This window comes from Colobus angolensis, unplaced genomic scaffold, assembly GCF_000951035.1.
Source record: "Colobus angolensis palliatus isolate OR3802 unplaced genomic scaffold, Cang.pa_1.0 Scaffold193, whole genome shotgun sequence".
NCBI lineage: Eukaryota > Metazoa > Chordata > Mammalia > Primates > Cercopithecidae > Colobus > Colobus angolensis.
In genome coordinates, this window is record NW_012115077.1 from 2,167,173 (window position 1) to 2,185,330 (window position 18,158).

At 38.9% G+C, this 18,158-nt stretch overlaps 1 protein-coding gene across 3 annotated transcripts in view; it reads right to left on the reverse strand.

Annotated features, from left to right (window-relative positions):
- The window catches only part of SSH2 (slingshot protein phosphatase 2), a 321,074-nt gene that overhangs the window by 176,872 nt on the left and 126,044 nt on the right, over positions 1–18,158 (reverse strand). For all 3 annotated transcript variants that reach the window (XM_011940852.1, XM_011940851.1, XM_011940854.1), the window contains one exon: positions 1,058–1,101. In XM_011940852.1, the coding sequence (XP_011796242.1) occupies positions 1,058–1,101 (44 nt within the window). The remainder of the gene's footprint in view (positions 1–1,057; positions 1,102–18,158) is intronic.

The window sequence follows — 18,158 nt, forward strand, 5'->3', positions numbered from 1 at the left end:
TTACCAGACCTGTTTCTTGTGGGAGGGAGTTACTTTCAAAAACCCCTTAAAGGAGATAAAATAAATGTTATTTTATACTTCCTAGATTTCTCTCACAATTGTTTCCTTTTAATGTCAGTGGGTACTGGCACCCTTCTAACAACATGCCCACTATTCCATGGGGGGGGGGGTAAAAAAGTTTCACTGCATTTTAAAAGATTGGGTATGTTACTCAGTATATCCTTTGTATAAAAACAAAGTGAAATATTTACCAATCTGCAAGAATTGCCAAAATTTGTCAAACATGAATGACAAACACAAGTACAAAACTGAAGGCTGAAATGTTCTTCAGTTGATATTTTCCTAAAAGGTAAGGAAAATTTGCTTTTTTATTACCTAAGATAATTCCTCGGATGCTTGGGTGAAAACTGAGCCAGAATTGACCTTTCTGCCTCTTTTTAAACCAGTGTACCATTTAAAAATCTTTCTTTCTTTTTTTTTTTGAGACGGAGTCTTGCTCTGTTGCCCGGATCTCAGCTCACTGCGAGCTCTGCCTCCCAGGTTTACGCCATTCTCCTGCCTCAGCCTCCCATGTAGCTGGGACTACAGGCGCCTGCCACCTCGCCCAGCTAGGTTTTTTTTTTGTATTTTTTAGTAGAAATGGGGTTTCCCCATGTTAGCCAGGATGGTCTCGATCTCCTGACCTCATGATCTGCCCGTCTCGCCTGCTTCAGCCTCCCAAAGTGCTGGGATTACAGGCTTGAGCCACCGCGCCCAGTTTCTGAGTCAGTAACTGGATTCCTAAAGCAATCACTCCCACTCTTTCTTTTTCAGAAGAGAGGAGGGTCCTGATACGTTGTCTCGAACTCCTGGCCTTAAGCAATTCCAAGTAGCTGGAATTACAGGCATAAGCCACCATGCCCAGCTGCAATCTGGTTTTTTGAGAGACCAAGGAAGCATGTTGGAAAACAAGGATAAGCTAATCTGATAATACTGGAAAAGAATTAGAGAAAAAACAATAACTACTACAAAAATATCCTATAACAAAAATGCCGTTGGATATAATGAACAAACATACCTCCTGGGCTGTGACCGGCATTCTTCCTCCCCACTGTCTGCCTCCTGTATAGACAGAAAATGAAAAAAAAAAAAATTAAAACCTGAGGTTTCATATCGTAATATCACTAGTACAGTTTTACTAAGTTTCACATGTTGTATACTTGAACTAAATTCTCGTCATAAAAAGTGACTTCAACCAACCCAGGAGGTTGATGTCAATAGAACTTATTCCTGGAGGTAACTTCAACAATAGTCCATAAACAAATTTCATTGACAATGAAGTGCTACTCATTAAAATAATTACCTCTGAAAACCAACTAAACATGTTATTTTACTGTTATGCTACTTCGGCTTCAAAATGAGTGGGCATTCTGACGACCACCAATAAATCTCATCAAGATAACCTATTAATGATTCTGATTCCCCAAAGAACAACCTAAACAATGAACACCACTTAAAAGAGAGTGCTCATGATCAAATCACCATCAACATCAACATAATGGCTACCACTTATTGAGTACTTACAATGTGCTAGGCACTGTGTTCATCAACTTAAGTACATTACTCTACTTATTCCTTATAAACCCAGAAGGTTGATGGTACCAATTATTTTTAACTTATTCAAATACACACAATAACACAGGATAAATCAATGTGATATAAAAGCACTGACGGTTAATGACCCACCCAGGGATGCCAAACAATGACAACAACAAAAAGCACTGAATCATAGTTCAATTACAATATTTATTTCTTCTTAGTGTGGCACATAAAGTAATAGAAAGTCTTGTAACTTATGGCAACTTAGACTCAATGAATATTTTACAGATGATGAAGCAAAAGGGAAATAAGTTGTCCAGGGAGACTCATGTGGTGAAGAATTAAAATGAAAAAATACTGACTCCCAACTAGCTGAAAAAGCTTATTATTTACTTCTCCCTGCCCTGGGTTAAAAATTGGTGTATGTTATGATATTATACAGATCTTCACAGAGGCAAGAATATTGACATGAAGGAAAAGTGAGGAAAGATGGAGAGGCTTTTTCTTTAAATTTGCTCCCTGCCAATTTGTATTTGTTCTCTCATCACTTTTGCCCTATCTGGTAAACACAGAACTACTAGGTAGAAGGAGAAAAATAATCTCAGAGAATATGTGTACTGTCTGCCAACAAGCCACCTGCATTTTCATTTATGAAGCCATCCTCATCTACCTTTATATCATTCTGCCTCCATTCCTAGGCAGCCAAGGCTAGCTCTGTAACTTTAATTCCCATGTTACTTTCATTATTGATTTCAAACATGTCTCTCTCTCTCTCTCTCTCTCTTTTTTTTTCCACAAAGGAAGAACAAAACAAAGATTCTGCTCCCAGAGAGAGTACAGGTAGAAAGTGTCATAGTGTATTACACTCTTTGCATATAAGAGAGAGGTTTTAGGTTAGAAAGGTATGCCCTGTAGAGACTGAAAAAAGGTTTAAAACGGGAAAGAACTATCTCTAGAATCAATAATCAGAACCTGGAAAGTTTGCAAGAATGAAAATGAAAAGACTCAGATAAACAAATGTAAATGTTAGATTTTTGTGCCCAAAGGAACTGTAATAAATAGATATGATTTCCTGGAATATCATTTAACAAAGAGTGCTTCAGTATTGTTATTAATATATCTCAAATTATAATGTAGTCTTCTCACATTTTTTCCTTATCTTTTTTTTCTTTTTTTTTTTTTAAAGATGTTGTCTTGCTCAGCTCACTGCAACCTCCACCTCCCTGGTTCAAGCAATTCTCCAGTCTCAGCCTCCCAAGTAGCTGGGACTACAGGTGCCCGCCACCACGCCTGGCTAATGTTTGTATTTTTTAGTAGAGACGGGGTTTGGCCATATTGGCCAGGCTAGTCTCAAACTCCTGACCTCAGGTGATCTACCCCCGTTGGCCTCCCAAAGTGCTGGGATTACAAGAGTGAGCCACCGCACCTGGCCACATTATTTTTTAATTGCACTAAATATTATGTAAGAATATGCTTAACATGTAAGTCATGAGGTACAATAAAATGAAAACCTATGAACACCATTCCACCTAAGAGCTATGATAGTACCAACACTGTTGCTTCTACCTGTCTGCCTCTTATCTCCCATTCCTCTTTCTATTATGTGACTACTATCCCAAAGTTTATACTTTTTTGTTTCTACCTCATTTTATTATTTAAAAAATTTCAAACATAAAATTGAAAGATCTTATAGCGAACTTGTATATCTACCATCTAGATTGTATCATTAATATTTTCTATACTTTTTTTTTTTTTTTGACAGAGTCTTGCTCTGTTGTCCAGGCTGGAGTGCAGTGGTGCAATCTTAGTTCACTGCAACCTCCACCTCCTGGGTTCAAGAGTGTCTCCGTTCTCCGCTTCCTGAGTAGCTAGGATTACAGGCATGTGTCACCATGGCCTGGCTAATTTTTGTATTTTTAGTAGAGATGGGCTTTCTCCATGTTGGCCAGGCTGGTCTCGAACTCCTGACCTCAGGTGATCCGCCCACCTTGGCTTCCCATGGCCTGGGATTACAGGCGTGAGCCACCAAGCCCAGCCAATATTTTCTATACTTTTTTTTAAATCATATGTTTATTCATCTCTCTTTCCATCTATCAGTCCATCTTATTTTTTGGATGCGTTTCGATGTAAGTTACTGATATCAGTACATCTGCTTTTAAATGCATAATAATTAATTAGAATTCAGTTTTTCTTTACAGTTTTTTCCTTTCCTTTTTTGTTTAGAGATAAGGTCTTGCTCTGTCACTTGGGCTAGAGTGCAGTAGCATTATCATAGCTCACTGCAGCCTCAAACTCCTGGGTTCAAGCAATTCTCCTGCCTCACCCTCCTGAGTAGCTAGGACTACAGGAGCACACTGCCATGCCTAGATAATTTTGTTTTTTATTTTTAAATTTTTGTAGAGACGGGGTCTCACTATGCTGTTTAGGTTGGTCTCAAACTTCTGGCCTCAACCTATCTTCCTGCCTTGACCTCCCAGAGTGCTGGGATTACAGGCATAAGCCACCAGCACCTGGCCATTTTTTTTTTTTTAAGGTAAAATTTATATACAATGAAATATACAATCTTAAGTGCACCATTTAATGAGTTTTGATAAATGTATGTGTCTATGTAATTCAAACTGCTATCAAGAAATGGAACATTTCCATCACCTCAGAAATTTTTCCCATAGCCATTCCCAGTCAAAATGTGGCACCACCCACTCCTCAGGCAATCCTGTTTTGATTTTCCACCACAGATTTTTGCCATAAAAAATTAGTACACAGGATATGATTCCATTGTTCATTAAATGGGATTATATACTATATACTACTTTATGGGAGGATTTTTGAAAAACATTCAGCATAATGTTTTTGAGATTTATCCCATGGTGTTGCATAAAATAGCAGTTCATTCCTTTTTATCACTAAGGATTCCATCACATGAATATACTAGTTCATTTATTTATTCTCTTATTGATGGGTACATTTGGGATATTTGAGTTTTTGCCTATCATGAACAAAGTTATCAGCCAGACATGGTGGTTCATGCCTGTCACTTGAAGCTAGGAGTTTGAGACCAGTCTGGGCAAAATAGCAAGACACAGTCTCTACCAAAAAAAAAAAAAAAATTAGCCAGACATGGCACCTGTAGTCCTATGCTGGAGGCTGAGGTGGGAGGACTGGTTGAGCCCAGGAGTTTGAGGCTGCAGTGAGCTATGATCACGCCACTGCATTCCAACCTGGGTGACAAAGTGAGACTCTAACATTAAATAAATAAAGGTATTATGTGAATATTCTTTTGTGAAGTTTTTTTGGGGGGGGCGGTTGACATATGCTTTTATTTCTTTTGGGTCACAAGACAGATGCATGTATAATTTTATATAAAATTGCCAGGACTTCTCCCAAAGCATTTACACCACTTTATACCCTCATCAACAATGCGTGAGAGCCGTAACTTTTAAATTGGCAATTATTTTCCCCTATGGTTATTGTTTTCTAGGTTCTCAGAAATGTTTGCCTATCCTCTAGTCATGAACATAGTCTATCATATTTTCTTTCTTTCTTTTTTGAGAAAGTCTCGTTCTGTTGCCCAGGCTGGAGTGCAGTGGCGCGATCTCGGCTCACTGCATCCTCTGACTCCTGGGTTCAAGTGATTCTCCTGCCTCAGCCTCCCAAGTAGCTGAGATCACAGGCATGTACCACTGTGTCCGGCTAATTTTTGCAGTTTTAGTAGAGGTGGGATTTCACCATATTGGCCAGGGTGGTCACGAACTCCTAAACTCTTGATCTGCCCGCCTCAGCCTCCCAAAGTGCTGGGATTACAGGCGTTAGCCACCGTGTCTGACTCAAACTTTTATATTTTAAAGAATGTCTCTTTAAAGAATATCAATAGGTCATATTTTTGGCATATTTGAATTTTTACAGAAAGAACGTCATAACCATTATGATTATTATTGTTATGCATATTACATAACCTCATTGAGTGTCTATTCTACACTAACACTGTTCTACCAACATGTGAGATGGCTGTTATAATTATCCCATTTTAGGAATGAGGAAATTGAGGTACAAACTGGTTATTGCTTTTTGCCCACAGACAGCATTTGAATCTTATTTTATCCTTTATGACAATCTTTGCCATTAACTGTAGTTTAGTACATGAACATTTAATACAATTTTTGATATTGTTAGATTTGTGTCTACCATGTTACTATTTATTTTCTGTTTGTCCCCTGTATTTGTATTCCTCTCTTCTTCCTTTTCTGCCTTCTTTGACATTATTTGAATATTTTTTAGAATTTTGTTTTAACTTGCCTATTGGATCTACCTCTTTGCATTATTTATTCCCTTGTTTTTCAAAAAATTACATATGCCTGTATTCTTAAACAATGTATTACCATTTTTGATTGTTTGAGGGCTTAAAAACTGTGTCATACTGTGTATAGTTTTCCCAATATGCTTTTTAAAAACTAAATATCATGCTGAAAAGATTCATCTACTTATTCATATAGCTATAGTTCACTCATTTTTGATGGGGTAAAATTCGAATATATCATAGTTTATCCATTCTATTTACACAGACTAGATTGTTTCTATTTTTTTGGTGACATACACAATGCTGCTATCAGCATTCTTGTACCTGTCTTTTGGTGTACATGCAAAATATATCAACAGTATATATACCTATGAGTGAAACTGCAGGGTCATAGAGTAAATAAAGGTTCAACTTTACAAGATAGTACCAAATTATTTTCCAAAGTGGTTGTACTGATTTATACTCTCACCAGAAAGAGTAAGAGTTTTAGTTGATCTAAATTCTAGCCAACACTTAGGATCATCAGATGTTTTCCATTTTTGCCAATCTAATGTTATATCTCATTACGGTCTTAATTTGCTTTGTCTTGAGATTAACTAATGAGGTTGGGCATCCTTTCATATGTTTATGGGCTACTACTAGTTTCATATCCTTGCCCTTATTTCTAAAATAAGCACACCATAAGAGGGATAATTCAAATTATTTTCAGTTTTTTGGTGGATTTTCTACCTATGAGAATTGTGATGAGAATATGTGGATAAGTAAAAAACAAAAACACCCTTGATGCTTTCTTATAGGGCACAAGCAGCCAAAGCCAGTTATGTTTACAGGGATGAACTACATTTATTGAGTACTAGTATGGGCTAGGTACTTTAGATGTTGTTTCACTGAATGGGTACCACACCCTATGGGACTTATTCAAGGTCATAAATGGTGGAGTCAGGATTTGAACGTGGGTCTATCTTTCTGCTATAATCAGCTGCATCTAAACTAAGAATCTTACTTTGATACTTATACCCCAAGATGGCAATTCGGAGGGAGCTAAAGAAGAAGGAATATCTTTTTTCATGGCTTATAATAAAGTAATATCCTTTGCATCTTTCCTCTATGACTTCTACACTTTAAAGTAGTGCCAAAAGTGTAGAAAATTCCTTTGTCTCCCCTAAAAAGCAAATCAGAACAGTGTTTTTCATACAAGATCCCCAAATAATTTTTTCTTTCTTTATGTTTCAATAGCCAGCCAAATGAATAATTTGCTTTCCCTTCTGTTTACTTTGAAAAAGAAACTTGAGGGAAAAAAAACTCAGCACATCAAGGCATTGTAGGTCTTAGGGTGAAACGGATTTAAAAGGAATGAAAAAAATGTTCAATAATGTTAATTTCAGCAGAATTCACTTCCAAAAAAGCAAAGATACAACATTTCTTATTTAATAAGAGTAACTATCAGGTAATGCAGTTATCTTGAACAGTAGCATTCAAATGGTAGCCAAAGGTGGAATGCTTACCATTCTATTTTAACAAGTGCAGAGACCAGATATAACCATCTTCCTTGTCAAGTAACTTCACACATTGTTACTGAAAAATGCCAAACAGTCAGCCTGTTCAAAATATTGGAAATTACCAGGAGAAAAGTGTAGAGACAGCTCTCAGTTTCTTAGTGAACAGAATATTTTCTGATACATAGGAGAATATCTAATTAATTAAATGACTAAATACATGTTTGTTGGCTTTTTTATGATCTAATTTCCAAGAGCCCTATTGTTAAATAGCTTTTAAAGAGTATAATTACTTCTTATGTTCTTAAGAAAAAATTGACCTAGAAAAAGTAAGGTATTACATTTAATTTTAGGGTGTTCAGGAACCATTAAGTCTTTTTTTCTTTTTCTTTTCTTTTTTTTTTTTTTTTGAGATGGAGTCTCACTCTGTCACCCAGGCTGGAGTGCAGTGGTGTGATCTCGGCTCACTGCACCCTCTGCCTCCTGGGTTCAAGCGATTCTCCTACCTCAGCCTCCCGAGTAGTTGGGATTACAGATGTCTGCCACCACGCCCTGTAATTTTTGTATTTTTAGTAGAGATGGGGTTTTGCCATGTTGGCCAGGCTGGTCTCAAACTCCTGACCTCAAGTGATCTGCCTATCTCAGTCTCCCAAAGTGCTGGGATTACAGGCATGAGCCAACATGCCTGACTCCATTAAGTATTAATTGAAAGATTAAAGCATTCTTATTAATCTGTTTACTACCTCATCAAAAAAACAGGTCACTAAATAAAATATGTCTGGAATCTATAGAAGCACCCAAGTAATATTTGCTGAGACGCAGGCTTGGTGGAGGGAGATGCTGCCAGCCTTGAACACTGGGCTAGCAGAGTGTTAAGCAATATTTTCCCAAATCTTATTCAAGATTCTTTACACTTTCTATTTGCTCCAATCCAAGTCGTCTCATTTATCATTCTCCAAATGTACCAGTTGACTTCTTTGTTCATGCTGTTGTATCAACCTAGAAAGCCCCTCTCCCCTCTCCTATATTCTTTTCCAGCCTTCAAAGCTAGTTTCAAACACTAGTAGTTTGTGACATTTCTTTTTTCTTTCTTTCTTTTTTGTTTTGAGACGGAGTCTCGCTCTCTTCTCCCAGGCTGGAGTGCAGTGGCGCGATGTCGGCTCACTGCAAGCTCCGCCTCCCGGGTTCACGCCATTCTCCTGCCTCAGCCTCCTGAGTAGCTGGGACTACAGGCGCCCACCACCACGCCCGGCTAATTTTTTGTATTTTTAGTAGAGATGGGGTTTCACCGTGTTAGCCAGGATGGTCTCGATCTCCAGACCTCACGATTCGCCCACCTCGGCCTCCCAAAGTGCTGGGATTACAGGCGTGGGCCACCGCGCCGGGCCTGTGACATTTCTTTTATCACCTGACTGATGCTCTCTGTCTCCCTCCAAACCTAACGGTTACTGCCCATCATTCTTGTGGTACTATCAGTTCTGTTTCTAGGTCACAACTGCGTACTTGTTTTATCTCCCATCATCAGATTGTAATCTCCTTAAGGGCAGGAACCATGCCTCATTGCCCTTTGCATCTCACTCTGTGTTTGGCACAATGCCCTATGTGCAGATGGAACTCAATAAAGAGTCGAATGAGTGACTGGAGCAGCTAACTAATGCCATGTGAACGCTTGAAGCTAACTAGCTATACATTTTCTGCTGGTAAGGACTCTATGCCAGTTACATTTTAGCCTTTCCAGGTTAAAAGAATGGTTTTTGTTGCTCAGGAGTTGCCTGTGGCTAAGTTCTGGCAGTAATACCTTACCCAAAGGCTTTCCTTTTGCTTAAGCAAAAGGAAATCATTTACTTGCTCTCAATTTATAAAAAATACTATTTTTTTTTGAAAGATGAGATCTCGCTACGTTGCCCAGGATGGTCTTGAACTTCTGGCTTTAAGCAGTTCTCCTGCTTCAGCCTCCCAAAGTGCTGGGATTACAGGTGTGAGCCACTGCACCCAGCCCACCTGCTCTCAATTATATATTCATTCATTCTCATTCATTCATTGACATTCATTGACTACCTATTATGTTTCAGATACTAGGCACCAGGGAATGAAAGTAAGCACAACTGTCCTTAAACAGTTCATATTGTAGTGGGGGAGACAGTTCCATAAAACAGAAATTATAACGATATGTCATTTAGGCCTACAGCAGAAGGACATACAAAATGTTATAGAAGCAACAGAGGAGGAAGTGACTAACTGTGGTGTTGGGAAATCCTTCACAAGTTATTTTTTTTTGGCTGGGCTTGAACTAGTGGGTTTTTGTCAGATGGAAAATAAGAGCATTGGCCAGGCATGGTGGCTCATGCCTGTAATCTCAGCACTTTGGAAGGCCAACGTAGAAGAATCCCTTGAAGCAGGAGTTTGAGACCAGTCTGGGCCACATAGCGAAACACTGTCTCTACAAAAAAATAAAAATAAAAAAAAAAGTAAGTAAGAGTATTTCAGGGAGAAGAACAGACAAAAGAGCTGAAAACTGTAAAAGAATGACAGTCTGATAAATTTGGGGAAGAGCAGCTGTGGATTTTTGAAGCAAAGGTATAGGTATTGGGGGTTAAGGTTATCAAGTAATATTAGTGTTATGAGTCTATAATGATGGAAATTCCAAGATAACAGTTCTATGATCAGAAAAGATGGTTGTGAATTGTCAATTCACTGGATATCAGATTATCCATCACTTACCTCAGCCTTTGGAAATAAATGAATAGTAGGAGGTATCTATTGGACAGGAAAAAGGAATCTAGTAGTCTTTCTAAGAGACAGTATGTGCTTTGAAACTGGAAGAGATAATGCCATGCTTCTGGCTTTTGAAAAAAGTGGATATAAAACACACAGGCTTGAGGAGGAATAAAGGCACAAGGCCTGCCACTTGGCTACTTGAAAGAGAAGCCTTAGATCCACTGCTAGAAACAGAAAAAACAGCTGTTTGGGTTATCTATTGCTTTATAACAAATTACTGCTTTATTATATTTCATGATTTTATGGGTCAGAAATTCAAGCAGCACTTAGATGGGTGATTCTTCAGTTCTACATGGTATTGCTAAGGGTCATTCAGTGCTATTCAGGTGATATTTAATTAGCACATGAGCTGGCATGGAGGATCTAAGCAGCTTCATTCACATGTCTAATGTCATAGCCTAGATGGGTGGAAAGCTGGGCTCAACTGGAAATGTCAACTGGAGTGTCTAAACATGATTTCTAATTTATCTTGGGCTTCCTCAAAGCATGGTATCCTCAGGGTTGGTCTTCTTGAATAATGGCTCAGGCCTCCAAAAGGGCTAGTCCTCCTAAAGGCTAGGCTCAGAGCTGGCATAATGTCATTTCTGCCACACTTCATTGGTGTACCAAAAAAGTCCAACACAGATTCAAGGAATTTGTGAGAGAATTAGATTCCCCTCACGCAATGGGAGAAGTAGCAAAAATTTGTAGCCATCTTTAATCAACCCTATCAACCCTGGTGATTAACTGAATAGGTAGACAAAATGAACAGGAAAGAAAAACAGGTAGTTAATGATAGTGAATGAAGTAGAGCTCCTAAAGGCTAGGGCCACAGAACTATTTAGGAGGGTAAAGCAGCTAACTCTTACATCAGTGCAAAGTGGACTGAAGGCCATATGGATATTTTTACAGGCTAATGTCTATAAAGAAGTGTTCTCCTTATTGGGAGGCTAAGGACAAGAAAGGACCTGCAAGTGTGGCAGTAAAGACACACAGTATGGTCCAAGACCAGAGCGTATACCTAGGCACTCATAATCTGAGAAAGCTGGTTTGGAAAAGGCTCAGACATGATCACATCAGGAGTTCCCATATAATCTGACCTTGTTTTAAAGTCTAATTTAGATCAAGATATATACTATTGGCTGGAATCAGGAATCAGATATTCAATTTAATCATATTTTATAGAGACATGACATGCATTAAAGTAAAAATAAGAAAGTCAGAGGATTCTGGAATACTTACAATTAAAATCAAAGTCACATTATGCTTATTAATGTTATGACAGGGTTTAAGGAATCTTAAATTAAACAAACTTTCTTCCCTATAATTTTCAAGCAATAGAAAACCTCTGTGAGACACCTGCTATTTCTCTAGTGTTTCTTTCAAACTCCTTTAAAACACAAATACATGTGAATCACAGTCGGGATGGTCAGCAATGAGAAAGCGAGCTTGATTAGAATTTTTGCTGAAATAGCTTTGATTCTAAAGAACGAAAAGTCCTTGGATAACAGCTAATTTAAGAGACATCACAGTCCAGTCAATGCCCTATAGAAAATCGGAGCTCTGGATGTGAAACTGTTACTGGATGTCTTTTGTCTTCAATCCTTATTCCACTTTTAAAAAAGTTATTTAATGTGTGCAACTTAACTCACCCACTTGTGATAATTTCAGAGTTGTTATACAGTCTTTTCTATCACTAGAGATCAAATTAATTGGTTTTAGAAAGCAACAAGTCGTTGTTGTTGTTGTTGTTTTGTTTTTTTGAGCCAGGGTCACGCTCTGTTGCCCAGGCTGGAATGCAAACGCACGATCGTAGCTCACTATAACCTCAAAGTCCTGGGTTAAGTGTTCTCCCCTCTCAGCCTTCATGAGTTCACAAGTAGCCAGGACTACAGGTGTACACCACATCTGGATTTTTTTTTTGGGAAGAAATGAGGTCTCACTAAGTTGCCCAGGTTGGTCTCAAACTCTTGGCTTCAAGTGATCCTCCCACCTCAGCCTGCCAAAGTGCTAGGGCTACAGGTACGAGCTACCACACCTGGTCATAAAAGGCAACAAGTCTTACAGTGTTCTGAACTTGTCACACCTGACAGGCATGCAATATGGAAACTTCGCAAGTCACTGGTTACCTCTGGGTCCCTTTTAGAACTTTTTTGGTAACAAAAAGCTCCAGGCCTCATGCCTATAAATTACTATTACTATTATTATTATAATTTTTAGATGAAGTCTCGCTCTGTCGCCTAGGCTGGAGAGCAGCAGTGTGATCTTGGCTCACTGCAAGCTCTGCCTTCCGGGTTCACGCCATTTTCCTGCCTCAGCCTCCCGAGTATTTGGGACTACAGGCGCCCGCCACCACGCCCAGCTAATTTTTTGTATTTTTTAGTAGAGACGGGGTTTCACCATGTTAGCCAGGATAGTCTTGAACTCCTGACCTCATGATCTGCTCGCCTTGGCCTCCCAAAGTGCTGGGATTACAGGCGTGAGCCGCTGTGCCCGGCCCTCATGCCTATAAATTCTTATTCTTTAGCTCTGATGTTGGTCCACTGGTGTGCTGGAGCTGGCTAGGTTGTTAGATAACAATTGTTAACATTTTTAGGAACCTTGTGAGAGACATTGGTAGCCAAGGCGGATGTGTTTATCAGCAAAATCAGCAAATGCTACACATGAGCCCCTGCTTAGAAAACAGGCTTTTAAACATTTACCGGCATACAACAAGTTGTGGGGCCTCGGAATCAGTACATTAAAAAAGCTCTGTAGATAACTGATAAGCAGTTAAGACTGTAAACCTTTGGCTTAAAGGTTTGGAGAAACAACATCAAAAAGCCCAGGGTAAACATAGCCTCTACCTACTCAAGGTACCTGTGCTAGGTAACTAAGGAGAGCAGTATGATTATAGAAACTCAGCTCTCAAAAAAAAAAAAAATAAATAAATAAATAAAAATTTCCCTTCCTAGACTGTAAGCTCTGTAGAGCAGGACTATATTTTTATAGTGCTAAGCATACAGAAGATGTTCAGTAGATATTAGACAAATTAATAAATGTAGTCCAAGATTTCACAACCAGTAAGTGGGAAAACCAGAAATAAACTGAGGCTAATTTCACTATATTTTGTACTTTTTTCCTCCATTAAGTTATTAGTCATATACTTGGTTTGCCAATCCAGGATAAGTGATTAAATATGGGGCAGACAGCATGCAGCACCCATCGTAAGATAGTAAGAAGACTCTGCCTCTGTGTCATTCTCTTGTTTGCCGGAACCAGAAAAGTCAACAGTCTCTTCATGATTATTGTCTCATGTGAACCACCCTGGAATGAATGCCATGTAGGTATGATTACAGTCTTATTTTTCAGTTGATGAATCTGCCTCACGGAAGTGAGAAAATTTGCTCAAAGTAACCTAAGAGTACACAGCCAAGTCAGGATTCTGTCTGAAAAGATCAAATACACCTTCTGCCAGAACAGGTTGCTCCTCTTGTATTAAAGGAATGCTCCAGATTCTGCTCCCTTCTATTCAGGTGAAATTCCAGATCCCACTTTCTGAAGACCCCACACTTGGTCCATTTCCTTCACTATAGCCTGAGCCCTCAGGATGGACATAGAATCTTATGTTCAGTCAAGGCATACTGATACAGCTGTACTAACTTAAAATATTGAAATAGTGGCTGCCTGGAGCCCCTCTAAGTATGTCACGATCCAGCAACAACCAGGTAAACCAGTGCAGCAGGGGACTTCCAGATTTTGCTCCCATCTTCTCTGATTGGTTGATGGCTATACCATACTAGTTGTGAAATATTTTGAGTATCTCCTCCTCTACTTATAGCCACATCGCTTCTGTTCTCTAAACTTTGGTTTAAAACTCTTTAACTGTGATCTTAGCTTCACCTTGGGGATCCTGCCTGTATGCCACTTTTGCCTATATATGTTTTCTTGTTTGTCTGTCCTACCAGCTATACTAATTGCTTAGCCTGGCTTCTGGTTTTAGCACCAGGCCTCTGCTACACATGATTACCATGCTTCCACAAGAAACTTAAACAATAAGAGGCACTCACAACGCTTGGAAGAGGCTAAATAAAATCCATCTGTTATTTTCTTGTAGCATTAAACATTCTAATTGTTCATGGATATAAAGAACAAAAGGACTAACCAAGATTACAAACGGAAACATTATCTAGAAATAAGGACGAAGAACATGTAAAAAAGGATAATGAAGCAACACCGATTACTTAACAAATACTCCTAAATGAACAGCATAATTTTCTCAAACTTTCTAAAATCACTTTCAAACTACAAAGTAGGGAAATACAGTTAGTGGCCCAAGTAAAAAAGAAATTAGAATATTTAAGATGTAGGTATACTGCCAAGACAGTTTTCATTAGGGGGAAATGAATTGTTACTATGTTAATATTTTAATATTTATATTTAAATCTAGACAATTAGCTTTTCAACTATCATTAGAGGAAAAGAGTCAGCATATTGAATATCTCTGAACAGCAAATAATCAATATACTCACTGAAAGCTGCTGGAGTCTATAAGGGGACACAGAAAAGTGTGAAACAGTACCATACTCAAAGGAGGTCATCTGCCTGAAGGGGTAAGGCTGTTTTATCTGAAAAGTTGATCCAAAATATACAGTATAAATGTATGGCACAGGAAGTACATGTCACAGGAATTCTGAAGATACATCAAGAAAAGGGAAGAGCAGTAGAAATACATTTGACACCTTGGAGTGGCAGTGAACTAACTAGCTGAGTTGAAACCCAGAGCTTTCCTTAAGGTAGGCTGCAAAGATAAGCTGCAGGAGACAGGACCCTAAACCTGATGCTATGAGGCAGCCAGGGAAGGTATTTATTAGCATCTTAGAAAATTATAAATATGTTGTTTTCATGGCAATTTTTTTTTTTTTTTTTAAAGGAAACAGACTACAATTTGGAAAGCCAATGGAGAAAAGTTAGGTAGTTTTTCTAAAGCCAGTGACACTGGTTAACTTAACTATGGGCCTCCACTAGAGGGCAGACAAGTCAAAGCTTACACTGTGGTTGAGAAAGCAGTGCATTCATAGAAAATTCCAAGAGAAAATTATTTTGTTTAAAGACCATTTTCAGTGCCTTAAAACTTGGACAGTCTTTAGCTAGCAGATCAGTCTTTCACATAAAATCTTTCTGTGGTATACAATGTTTCTTTTTTTTGCTCTGTTTTTGAGAGGGAGTCTCGCTCTTGTCACCCAGGCTAGAGTATGGTGGCACGATCTTGGCTCACTGCAACTTCCGCCTCCCAAGTTCAAGCAATTCTCCTGCCTCAGCCTTCTGAGTAACTGGGATTACAGGTGCCTGCCATCACGCCCGGTTAATTTTTGTACTTTTAGTAGAGACGGGGGTTTCGCCATGTTGGCCAGGCTGGTCTCGAACTCCTGACCTCAGGTGATCCACCCGCCTCGGCCTCCCAAAGTGCTTGGATTACAGGCATGAGCCACCACAACCAGCCTAAAGTTATTCTTAATTGCAAAATAGACCACTAGAAAAGTTATACTTTGGGGATCTGGCTCAGCTGACAGCCACATGTGCTTATATGTGGTAGGCGTACCTAGAATGCCAACAACAGCACTCATCACTGACTATCTTACCTCGATCATCCCCATCCATCTCAGGCACATCCTAACCACCATCTAAGCTGATGTCTAACTATGTGTATAATATCTGGACCATAATTTCAATCTAGGTTCTCTTTTTCATTTTGGTCAGCTGGGGAAGTTCTTTTTCTATTTAAAGTCAGAAGTAAGGTGAGGCCTCTAGACAGAGACTCTGATATGTACATTTGCCTCAGCAGGCTGAGGAGCTGTTATATGGTGGGGTGGGGGTTGGTAGGAGTCTTCAGTTCTCATTAACTAGAACACAAGGTGAATGTTAACAACTAAATAAAAAGGTTGAGAATTTCATTAAACTTTTGAGAGGCTAAGGCTAGATTTTGTAAAGTATTATGAACTCCTTTTTCTGCTTTGATCTCTTGTCAAAAAAAGGTGTAAGAGCAGGGTGGGAATGGTGGCTCATGCCTGTAATCCTAGGATTTTGGGAGGCTGAGGCGGGCAGATCATTTCAGCTCAGGAGTTCGAGACCAGCCTGGCCAATATGGCAAAACTTCGTCTCTACTAAAAATAAAAAAATTAGCCATGCGTGGTGGCACACGCCTGTAGTCCCAGCTACTCAGGAAGTTGAGGCACAAGAATCACTTGAACCTGGGAAGCAGAGGTTGCAGTCAGCCGAGATTGCACCACTGCACTCCAGCCTGGGCAACAGAGTGAGACTGTCTATAAATAAATAAATATGTAAGAGCAGTCCTATTTAGTAGCTTGATAGTCTGCCATTAGCTGGAAGTTAATTTTCCTCTACTCCTTACCAGTGTATCACAAGCATTTTCTTTTACCTACATCTTAGAAAATGATACCATTTAGTTTCAGATATAGGTACACTTCAACTGCAGGTGAATTTTGCTGTACTTAAAGTCTTGCAGTATCTCTAATACCCCACTCCGTCTTGTCTCAGACTTTACTGTTCCCTCTGCCTACAACACTCTTCATTCCCCCTTTTGCTTGCCTACTTCTATTCATCCTTTATTCCCACACTCATGAGATGAAATCTAACTCTGTAGCCCACACTGCAGGGCAGTGGTGTGATTATAGCTCACTGCAGCCTTGAACTTCTAGGTTCAAGTGATTCCCCCACCTCAGCCTCCTGAGTAACTGAGCCTACAGGCACACACCACCATGCCCAGCTCATTAAAAAAAATTTTTTTTTTAGAGACAGGGTCTCACTTGGTTGCCCAGGCTGGCTGGCTTTGAGCAATCCTCCCACCTTGGCATCCCAAAGTTCTGGGATTACAGGCCTGAGCCACCCCACCAGGCCTACTTATCTTTTAGATTGGAGCTTAGGTGTCCCTTTTTCCAGAGGCCTTCCTTGATCCCTCTAGGACTGAGTTCCATGGTCTTTCCAAATACAGCCATACTCCCTCTACAGTTCTCTAGTGTAGCAATTCTCACGCTGCCTGTTTACTTGTTTGTCTCCATATTATAAGCTTGAAGGCAGGAACTGTCTCTTGATCACTGCTGTATACTCAGCACCTAGCAATGCTGAATAAATATTTTGAATAAATGACTAATGTAAAAGAAAGGCCAAGTATTGTAAGACAGATTCTCCAACCAAGGTCCCCCATTTTCTATAATGTAGATTCAGTCTTCAAACACCATGATTTAAAATACAAAAAGATAGTAATTCCTCAAACAAGAATATTCATAGCTATAGCCACCCCACATTTTCACATACGCAATCATTTTAGAGACTGCACAACAGAATTCTCATAGAAACACAGATGAATGGGTCAATGTTGTCAATAATAATCATAAATTAGGGAACTAATCATCATCATCTGCTTTTAGAAGTGGGTTTTATTTTATTTTAGACAGTCATACCTAACAACTTTATGGCTTCTATTTTTTAACTTGCATATTTAAATAAGTTTCCCAGAAAATAGTTCATTAATTCATCTACAATTTATTGTGACATATGGTTGAAGATAGAGCTATCTAACTTAATTTTCTCCCCAAATAGTTAATTGTTATTACAGCACTATCTGGCTATTTATCCATTTTCCCCAACCGACTTGAAATTCTACCTTAATCATACACTAAATATTTTCATGTACTAAGGTCTATTTCTGGGCCTTCTAGGCAACATCCACTATGTTGATCTATTTCTTTTTTGTACACCATGCTATTATTAGGTTATAATTGTTCTCAATATGTGACTGTGAGAATCTCATCTTTTAATTTTAAGTGAGGGCACAATTTCACCCACTTAGTCTTCCAAATGACTTTGTTAGGTTTTCAACACCCTAAAAATCCCTTTAGAACAAGCTTGTCCAACCGGTGCCCAGATGGCTTTGAATGTGGCCCAACACAAATTTGTAAACTTTCTTAAAACATTATGTTTTTTTTGTAATTTTTTTTCTCAGCTCATAGGCTATCATTAACATATTTTTTTTT